Raw genomic sequence first — 9782 nt, forward strand, 5'->3', positions numbered from 1 at the left:
AGTACTTTTTTTATTTTCCTATTCCATCTTTTAACTCATGTCCCTCCATGGAGTTAATAATTTCCTGATCTTACTCAGACATTTTAGCAAGTGGTCTATAAAGATATTCAATTTTTCAGTTAATGACAGGTGTCAATCACTTATTTTTTCTTAAAGCAGAATCTTTACATTTATATAAAGAAATATGTCCTGCTCATGGCTCGGATTTTTCAGTTGAGTGATTAACGTTGGGTGGAAAAAGGCTAATGAAAGTCAGTAGCTATATTATCTGTCAAAATGCATGGAAATTAGAACTTGTAATTCCCATTAGCCTCTTCCCAATATATACATTGTTGCATATTTAGTTTTAGTCTTGTTCTAGGTCCCAGGGGACACTGCCAGAATTCTTTGTACAGTGAGTGTCTGCTTATTTTTGTAAATGTATTGGTACTTTGCTTGATTTGTATTTTTACAGTGAATTTTACAGTGTATTTTACATCTGTATTTTACAGTGATTTTTTTTTCTAGGATCACTTCTTCTCTGTTTGAAATGAAATCTTGGAATTTCCTTCAGGAAGAATAGTTGAATCCACACTATCTCAGATCAAGACTAGTTTTGTGTGCATGCTAAGTCACTTCAGTTGTTTCTGCCTCTTAGCTGTTTTTAAAGAAGAGTGTGGTGTAGGGTATGTAGTCTCTCATCTTGCCAGAAACTGAAGTCTAAATCTCAGTGTTTGTAAACTATATCCTTCAAATTTGAACACTTGACTTTTAACTTCCCATTTCACAATTGGGGAAAATGGTCTTCTTATGATTTCTTATAATTCACCTCCCATAACAGCTGATTTTTGTTGGCTTTTGTAATATTCATTTTACATTCATTTTACATTCATTGTTAAGATTTGTACAGTTTACATTCTGTTTAGTCATTATCCTTACCACAATTTTGACCATTCTTCCCTACTAAAATGAATTTAATGCTGCATGATAATTCTCTAATCACAATTCATGCATATATCTGCAATATACAATTGACTGAAAAAGATTTTTTCCAAGACATATGTTAGGGTCATATTTTATGTGTTTATACATGCATCAAATTACATATATGTATGTGTATCTCTGAATGTATATATAGTGACTATATTTTACTTTAATAACATATTAATAGTAATTTTATATATTATACATAATAAATATGGGGCTTCCCAGCGGGGTGCTAGTGGCAAAGAACCCACCTGCCAATGCAGGAGACGTAAAAAATGCAGGTTTCATCCCTGAGTTGGGAAGAAAGATCACCCAGAGGAGGGCATGGTAACCTAGTATTCTTGCCTGTAGAATCCCATGGACAGAGGAGCCTGGTGGGCTACAGTTCATAAGGTCACAAAGAGTCAGACACAACTGAAGCAACTTAACACACACACACACGCACGCACACACACACAATGATACATGTAAATGTGTTGTTGTTCTTGTTCAGTCGCATAGTTCTATCCAACTATTTGCAACCCCAAGGACTAGAGCATGCCAGTCTCCCCTCCTTCACTGTCTCCTGGTTGTTCAGACTCATATCCATTGAGTGATGATTCCAACCAACCATCTCATCCTCTGTCACCCCCTTCTCCTCCTGCCCTCAATCTTTCCCACCAGGGTCTTTTCCAACTTCACATCAGGTGGCCAAAATATTGGAGCTTCAGCTTCATCATCAGTCCTTCCAATGAATATTCAGGGTTGATTTCCTTTAGGATGGACTAATTTAATCTTGCTATCCAAAGGACTCTCAAGAGTCTTCTCCAACACATGGTTCAAAAGCATCAGTTTTTCAGTGCTCTGCCTTCCTTATGATCCAACTCTCACATCCATACATGACTACTGGAAAAACCATAGTTTTGACAGTATGGACATTTGTCAGCAAAGTGATGTCTCTGCTTTTGAATATGCTGTCTAGATGTGTCATAGTTTTCCTTTCAAGGAGGAATTGTCTTTTAATTTCATGGCTGCAGGCACTGTCCAACCAAGATCTGGAAGATTTTGGTTCATGTACTTTTGAAGCCTATGCACAGTAATTTTGGAGCCCAAGAAAATAAAATCTGCCACTGTTTCCATTTTTTCCCCATCTACCACCATGAAATGATGGGACAGGTGCCCTGATCTTCATTTTTGAATGCTGAATTTTAAGCAAGTTTTTTCACTCTCCTATTTCACTTTCATCAAAAGGCTCTATATTCCTTTTCGCTTTCTGCCATTAGGGTAGTATCATTTGCATATTTGAGATTATTGATATTTCTCCTGGCAATCTTGATTCCAGGTTATGATTCATCCAGCCTGACATTTCATAGATGGCTCAGAGGTTAAAGCGTCTGCCTGCAATGCGGGAGACCTGGGTTCAATCCCTGCATCAGGAAGATCCCCTGGAGAAAGAAATGGCAACCCACTCCAGTATTCTTGCCTGGAGAATCCCATGGATGGAGGAGCCTGGCGGGCTACAGTCCATGGGGTTGCAAAGAGTCAGACACAACTGTGCGACTTCACTTTCACTTTCACTCTGCATATAAGTTAAATAAGCTGGGTGACAATATACAGCCTTGACAAACTCATTTCCCAATTTTGAACCAGTCTGTTGTTCCATGTCCAGTTTTAAGTGTTGCTTCTTGACCTGATTACAGGTTCCTCAGGAGGCAGGTAAGATGGTCTGGTATTCCCATCTCTTGAAGACTTTTCCACAGTTTGTTGCAATCCACACAGTCAAAGGCTTTAGCATAGTCAAGAAGCAGGAGTATATTTTTTCTGGAATTCTCTTGCTTTTTCTATGATCCAATAGATATCATTAATTTGATCTCTGGCTACTCTACCTTTTGGAAATCCAGCTTGTAGATTTGGAAGATTTTGGCTCATGTACTTTTAAAGCCTAATTTGAAAGAGTTTGAGCATTACTTTGTTAGCATTTGAAATGTGTGCAACTGTGTGATAGTTTGAACATTCTTCCACGTTGTCTTTCTTTGGAATTGGAATGAAAACTGATTGTTTCTAGTCCTGTGGCCACTGCTGAGTTTTCCAAATGTGCTGGCACATGGAGTGCAGCACTTTAACAGCATCATCTTTCAGGATTTTTAATAGCTCAGCTATATTTCCATCACCCCACTAGCTTTGTTTATATATAGTATAGAAACATATAATATATGTAATATAATAATGTTGCAGGAAGAAGGACCCCTCCAAGAGTTTAGGAATAAATTGTCAATATGTGAGTATGGCTTCACTTTAGTCTTAAGTGTTCTATAGAAAGTTAATACACTGTCCATTTAGAGAAAATAAGTGATAAACCAAAAATGAAGAAAAATTAGTGAAACTTATATACTATATACTAGTATGGTTTATAATCCCTAATACTTATCTGTAAATTTGAATTAGTTCACAATAAAAAGTAAGAAAACAAAAAGGCAAAGAAATTTTGAAGAAAAAAACCTCAGGGAGATAGGGACAACACAAGCTTCCTCTGAATTCACTTCGTGTAAATAACTCCTACTTTCATTGCTACCAGCTCTGACTTTCCCATCACACTTCAGTCCTTTGCAGACTGCAATTTTCAATGGAGGGCAACCAGTCACAGATCTCAGAATTCATCCTGGTGGGATTTCAGCTCAGCAAAAACATGGAATTGGTCCTCTTTGGTATCTTCTCCCTGTTATATATCTGCAACCTGCTGGCAAATGGCATGATCTTGGGACTCATTTGCCTTGACTCCAGACTGCACACCCCCATGTATTTCTTCCTTTCCCACCTGGCCATCATCGACATGTCCTTTCCTTCCAGCAATTTGCCCACCTTGCTGGAAAACCTAGTGAAACACACAAAAAACATCTCCTTTGACCCTTGCACCGTGCAAATGCTTTTCAATTTGACTTTTGGATCCATAGAGTGCCTCATTTTGTTGGCGATGTCCTATGACAGGTACATGGCGATCTGCCATCCCCTCCAGTACACGGTCATCATGAACTGGAGAGTGTGCTCCATCCTCGCCATCACTTGCTGGGCATGTGGATTTGCCCTGGCCCTGGTCCAAGTAATTCTCTTGTTAAGATTACCCTTCTGTGGGCCCCAGAGGGTGAACCACTTCCTCTGTGACATTCGCTCTGTCCTCAAATTGGCCTGTGGTGACATCTGGATCAATGAAATGTTCCTCTTTGCTGATGGCGTTCTTATCTTAGCTGGGCCTCTTGCCCTGATGTTGGTCTCCTATATGCGTATTCTCTGGGCCATCCTGAAGATCCAGTCAAAGGAGGGCCGCAAGAAAGCCTTCTCCACCTGCTCCTCCCACCTCTGTGTGGTTGGGTTCTACTTTGGCATAGCCATGGTCGTTTACATGGTCCCTGACAACAGTCAACAAGAAGAACACCTGAAGATCCTTTTCCTGTTTTATACTCTTTTCAACCCATTGCTGAACCCTCTTGTCTACAGTGTAAGGAATGCTCAAGTGAAGGCTGCCTTCCACAGAGTATTTCAGAAAAAGAGGACAGTGTGAGGGAGGGTCCAGTTTTGGTTCAGTGCATTCTTTCCCCTTCAGAGATGTGATTGCTGGTGCAAGAAAACTCAAAGTCCCCCAGAAAGAGACATGATCTAAAGATGAGCTTTACTCCAGAGTAACATCAGCATGATGGAAGAATAGGAATCCCTAAGCCTCCATTTCTCCATGGAGACAAGAACATACAGACCTAATTTCCTTTGTGAAAATACCAGACGTTGGATGATAGAGTGCTGCACCCCAATAATAAAGCACAATGCCAAGAAGAGATACAATAAGTGTTCAGGCAAATTTATGGTATTGTATCCTCCATATCTACTTCCCTTCCATGGCAGTGTGTAGGAATAGGAGAAAATCTCCATCTCCCAGCTCTCCCTCAATGGGAAAAAGAAGAATGGATCATTCGGACTCCTTTTAGCTTTTCAGGGAGTGACCTGAGAGTTTGTTAGTTATCTTGCCTCTGAAGCACTGATGGGAGTGGCAGTTTGGACTCCTGGTTAGGATCCCTGAGAAAACCTACAAGGAATGAAACATTTTAAAGATATAGAGACACTTTGGATTTTCAAAATTCTCAGAGATCTGCACTGGTATCTCATTTTTTACTTAACATAAAACTCCTTATTAATGTGTGATATTGAGTTTCCTTCCAGTTGCTTCCTGGCCATCTGTATATCTTCTTTGATGAGCTGTCTGTTTAGGGCAGCAGAGGATGTGATGGTTAGATAGCATCACTAACTCAGTGGATGTGAATTTGAGCAAACTCCTGTAGGTAGTGAAAGTCAGAGGAACCTGGCATGCTCAGTCCATGGGGTCGCAGATTTGGACAAGACTTAGCAACTGAACAAAGCAACAACTCTTTACATCTCTTGCCTGTTTTTATGTAATGAACTTTATTTTTAAAGATTTTTTTATCACAGCAAAATTCAGTGAAAGGGACAGAAATGCCCTATATACTCCCTACTTCCCCACATGTATAAGCCGCCCCATTACCAACGACCCTCCTTAGAGTGGCATATTTGTTACTATTCATTCGTCTGTATAAACAGATCATCATCACCCAAAGTCTACAGTGTACATTCGAATTCACTCGTGGTGTTGTATATTCTGTGTTTTGGCAAGTGTTTGATTATGTGTATCCACACTATATCATCATACACAGTATTTTCAATGCCCTAAAAATCACCTCTTCCTTCCTTCCTCAGTTCTAATCCCTGACAACCACTGATCTCTTAACTGCTTCCATAGTTTTGGCTTTTCCAAATATTTGGGGAGGAATTATAGAGTATGTACATATAAAGTAGTTTTTCACATTGACTCTGTTCACTCAGTCGAATGCCTTTAAGTTTCCTCTTTTTTTTTTTTTTCTTTGCTTGATAGTTCATTTCTGAACTCTCTTCCATTGTCTGGTTGCACCACAGTTTATCCATTTACCAACTGAAACACACTTTGATGGCTTCCAAGTTTAGGCAGTTATGAACAAAGTTGCTTTAAACATCTCTGTGCAGGTTTTTGTGTAGACATATGTTTTCAAATCCTTTGGATATATACCAAGTAGTGCGGTTGGTAGATTGTATAGTAAGAGGAGGTTTAGTATTTTTAAAAAACTATGAAACTGCCTTTCATTGTGACTGTATTATTTTACATGAATGAAAATGAATCCCACTTCAGAAGTATGTGAAAGTTCTTATTGATCCACATCATTATCAGTGGTGTTGTCGGTGCTCTGGAGTTTAGCCATTCTACTAGGTATATAGTGATAATTCATTGCTGTCTTCATTTATTTCCCTCATGATAGAGATATAGAGCATCTTTTCATGTGCTCATTTGCAATCTGTCTGTATTATTTGGTTTTTTCTTCAGTAACTGATTTTCCATTTTTTAAATTTATTTTTAAATTAAAATAAAAATTGTGATTTTTTTTTTAAATTTTAGGGTTGGAGGAAAATAGCTTTACAGTGTTGAATAAACATTGTAAACATGCTGCCATACAACATAAATCAGCCATAGATATACATAAACCCCCTCCTTCTTGAACCTCCATTCCCCGCAGCTGCCCAGTTCCATCCCTCTAGGTTGTTGCAGAGCAGGCTGAGTCCATGTGTTAATACAGCAACTTTCTACTACCTGTCTATGTGAACATGGTAATGTGTATGTTTCAATGCTACTTTCTCATTTCATCCCACCCTCTCCTTTCCCCATTGTGTCCACAACTCTGTTCTCTATGTCTGCTTCTCTATTCCTGCCCTGCAAATAGGTTCATCTCTACCATTTTTCTAAATTCCATATATATATGTTAATATACAATATATTTTTTTCTCTGACTTACTTCACTTGTGTAACAGAGTCTAGGTTTATCTACCTCAGGTTAGCTGACTCAAATTCACTCTTTTACATGGCTGAGTATTATTCCATTGTATATAAGTAGTCTATCTTCTTTATCCATTTATCTGTCAGTGGACATCTAGATTTCTTCTGTGTCCTGGCTTTTGTAAATAGGGCTGCAATGATCTTTGGGGTACCAGTGTCTTTTTGCTTAGAGTATATGCCCAGCAGTGGGATTGCTTGGTCATATGGTAGTTTTATTCCTAGTTTTTAAACGAATTTCCATACTGTTCTCCATAGTGGCTGCATCAATTTGCATTCCCACCAATAGTGCAGGAGGGTTCCCTTTTCTCCACATCCTCTCCAGCATTTTTTGCTTGTAGATTTTTTGATGATAGCCATTTGGACCAGTATGAGGTGATACCTCATTGTAGTTTTGATTTGCATTTCTCTAATAATGAGTGATGCTGTGTGTGTTTTCATGTGTTTAATGGCCATTGGTATGTCTTCCTTGGAGAAATGTTTGTTTAGGTCTTCTGCTCTTTTTTTGACTGAGTTGTTTGTTTTTCTGATATTGAGCTGCATGAGCTCCTTGTATATTTTGGAGATGAATCCTTCATCAGTTGCTTCATTTGCAATTATTTCTCCCATTCTGAGGGTTATCTTTTCATTTTGTTTATAGTTTCCTTTGCTGTGCAAAAGATTTTAAGTTTAATTATGTTGCATTTATTTATTTTGCTTTTATTTCCATTACTCCAGGAGATGGGTAAAAGAAAACCTTAGTGCAGTTTATGTCAAAGAATGTTCTGCCTACATTTTCCTCTAAGAGTTTTATTGTTTCTGGCCTTTCATTTAGATCTTTAATCCATTCTGAGTTTATTTTGTGTATGGTGTTAGGGAGTGTTCTAATTTCATTCTTTTATGTGAAGCTGTCCAGTTTCCCCAACACCACTTATTAAAGAGACTATCTTTTCTCCATTGTGTATTCCTGTCTCCTTTGTCAAAGATAAGGTGCCCATAGGTGGGCTCTCTTATTCCATTGGTCTATATTTCTGTTTTTGTGCCAGTACTATTCTGTCTAGATTACTGTAGCTTTGTAGTATAGTTTGAAATAAGGAAGGTTGATTCCTCCAGCTCCATTTTCCTCTCTCAAGATTGCATTGGCTATTCAGAATCTTTTGTGTTTCCATATAAATTGTAAAATTTCTTGTTCCAGTTCTGTGGAAAATGCCTTTGGTAATTTGACAGGGATTTCACTGAATGTGTAGATTATTTTGTGTAATATAGTCATTTTGACGATATTAATTCTTCCAGTCCAGAAACATGATATATCTCTCCACCTGTTTGTGTCATCTTGATTTCTTTCATCAGTGTCTTAGAGTTTTCTGCATATAAGTCTTTGGTCTCCTTAAGTAGGTTTATTCTTCAGTATTTTATTCTTTTTAATCCAGTGGTCAATAGAATTATTTTCTGAATTTCTATTTTTTACCTTATATTGTTAGTATATACAAATGCAACCGATTTCTTTGTATTAATTTTGTATCCTGCAACTTTACCAAATTCATTGATGAGCTCTAGTAGTTTTCTAGCAGCATCTTTAAGATTGCCTATGTATAATGTAATTTCATCTGCAAAAAGTGACATTTTTACTTCTTTTTCAGCTTGAATTCACTTTATTTCTTTTCCTTCACTGGTTTCCATGGCTAAGACTTCCAAAATTATATTGAATAAAAGTTGCAAGAGAGGAATCCTTGTTGTGTTCCTGATCTCAGAGAAACTGCTTTCAGCTTTTCACTGTTGAGTGTGATTTTAGAGTTTGTCTTATACAACCTGTATTATGTTGAGGTGTGTTCCCTCTGTGACCACCTTATGGACATTTTTTTTAATCATAAATGGATATTGAATTTCATCAGAAACTTTTCCCTCATCTATTGAGATAATTGTATGGTTTTTATTATTCAGTTCATTAATGTGGTGTATCACACTGATTAATTTGCAGATATTGAAAAAAATCTTTGCATCTCTCGGATAAATCCCCCTTGATCATCGTGTATGATCCTTTTAAAGTACTGTTAGATTCATTGCCTGGTATTTTGTTGAGAATTTTCTATGTTCACCAATAATATTGGCTGTACTTTTCTTTTCTCATGGTATCGTTGTCCAGTTTTGGTATCAGGGTGATTGCAGCCTCACAGAATGAGTTTGGAAGTACTCCTTCCTCTGAAATTTTTTGGAATAACTTTGGAAGATTAGGGGTTAATTCTTTTCTACATTTTGGATGGAATTCACCCGTGAAGGCACCTTATGCTGGACTTTTGTTTAGTGGGAACTTTAAAGTCATTGTCACCATATCACTACTTGTATTACAATTGGTCTGTTCATATTTTTTTTCAATTCTTCCTGTTCAGTCTTGAGAGACTGTACCTTTCTGAGAATTTGTCCATCTCTTCTAAGTTATATATTTTATTGGCATATAGTTGCTTATGGGCCTTTGTAGTCCACAAACTTCCAACCTTTTGAGCTAGGACATTGATCTTTTGCTGCTGCCCGCAGACTGAAGCTTACACTATCAGCTATCCTGGTAACTGAGCTACAACACTGGTTCTCTTGAATATCCAGCTTGATGAGTGCAGACCTGGGGGCTGCTCAGCCTCAAGCAGGAAGATATTAGACCCTGGACAGGGAAGCAGGGGCCGACTTAAGGTTTCCTCTGTGGTGTCTTTTCCACCCCTGGCTACCAAGCTGCAGAGAAGGCAGTAGCTGTTGCCCCTTAGGCTGCCCTGTTCTCCCTGAAGAGTTTCACTTTCTGACTGGGTGTGTTCAAGAAAACATAGGGGTAAGACATTTGAGACAGAAATTGCTGGCGAGAAGTTCTTGAGTTGGCAAGAGGGACGACATTTATAGTATTAAGTTGTAGACTGGCCTTGCTGGAAAAAACTAATAACTCCATAGGAAGAGG

At 38.2% G+C, this 9782-nt stretch overlaps 1 protein-coding gene across 1 annotated transcript; it reads left to right on the plus strand.

Moving 5' to 3' along the window:
- Window positions 1-3568: 3568 nt before the first annotated feature.
- Window positions 3569-4501, plus strand: LOC122437991 (olfactory receptor 2A2-like). Its single transcript, XM_043462456.1, has one exon. It carries the CDS (start codon window positions 3569-3571, stop codon window positions 4499-4501), a length of 933 nt encoding a protein of 310 aa, XP_043318391.1.
- The last annotated feature ends 5281 nt before the right edge of the window (window positions 4502-9782 follow it).

Source organism: Cervus canadensis, chromosome 3, assembly GCF_019320065.1.
Source record: "Cervus canadensis isolate Bull #8, Minnesota chromosome 3, ASM1932006v1, whole genome shotgun sequence".
Lineage (NCBI taxonomy): Eukaryota > Metazoa > Chordata > Mammalia > Artiodactyla > Cervidae > Cervus > Cervus canadensis.

Bases quoted from the DNA above. Each gene is read 5' to 3' on its own strand.
- LOC122437991 (XM_043462456.1), top strand. From the start codon at position 3,569: ATGGAGGGCAACCAGTCACAGATCTCAGAATTCATCCTGGTGGGATTT.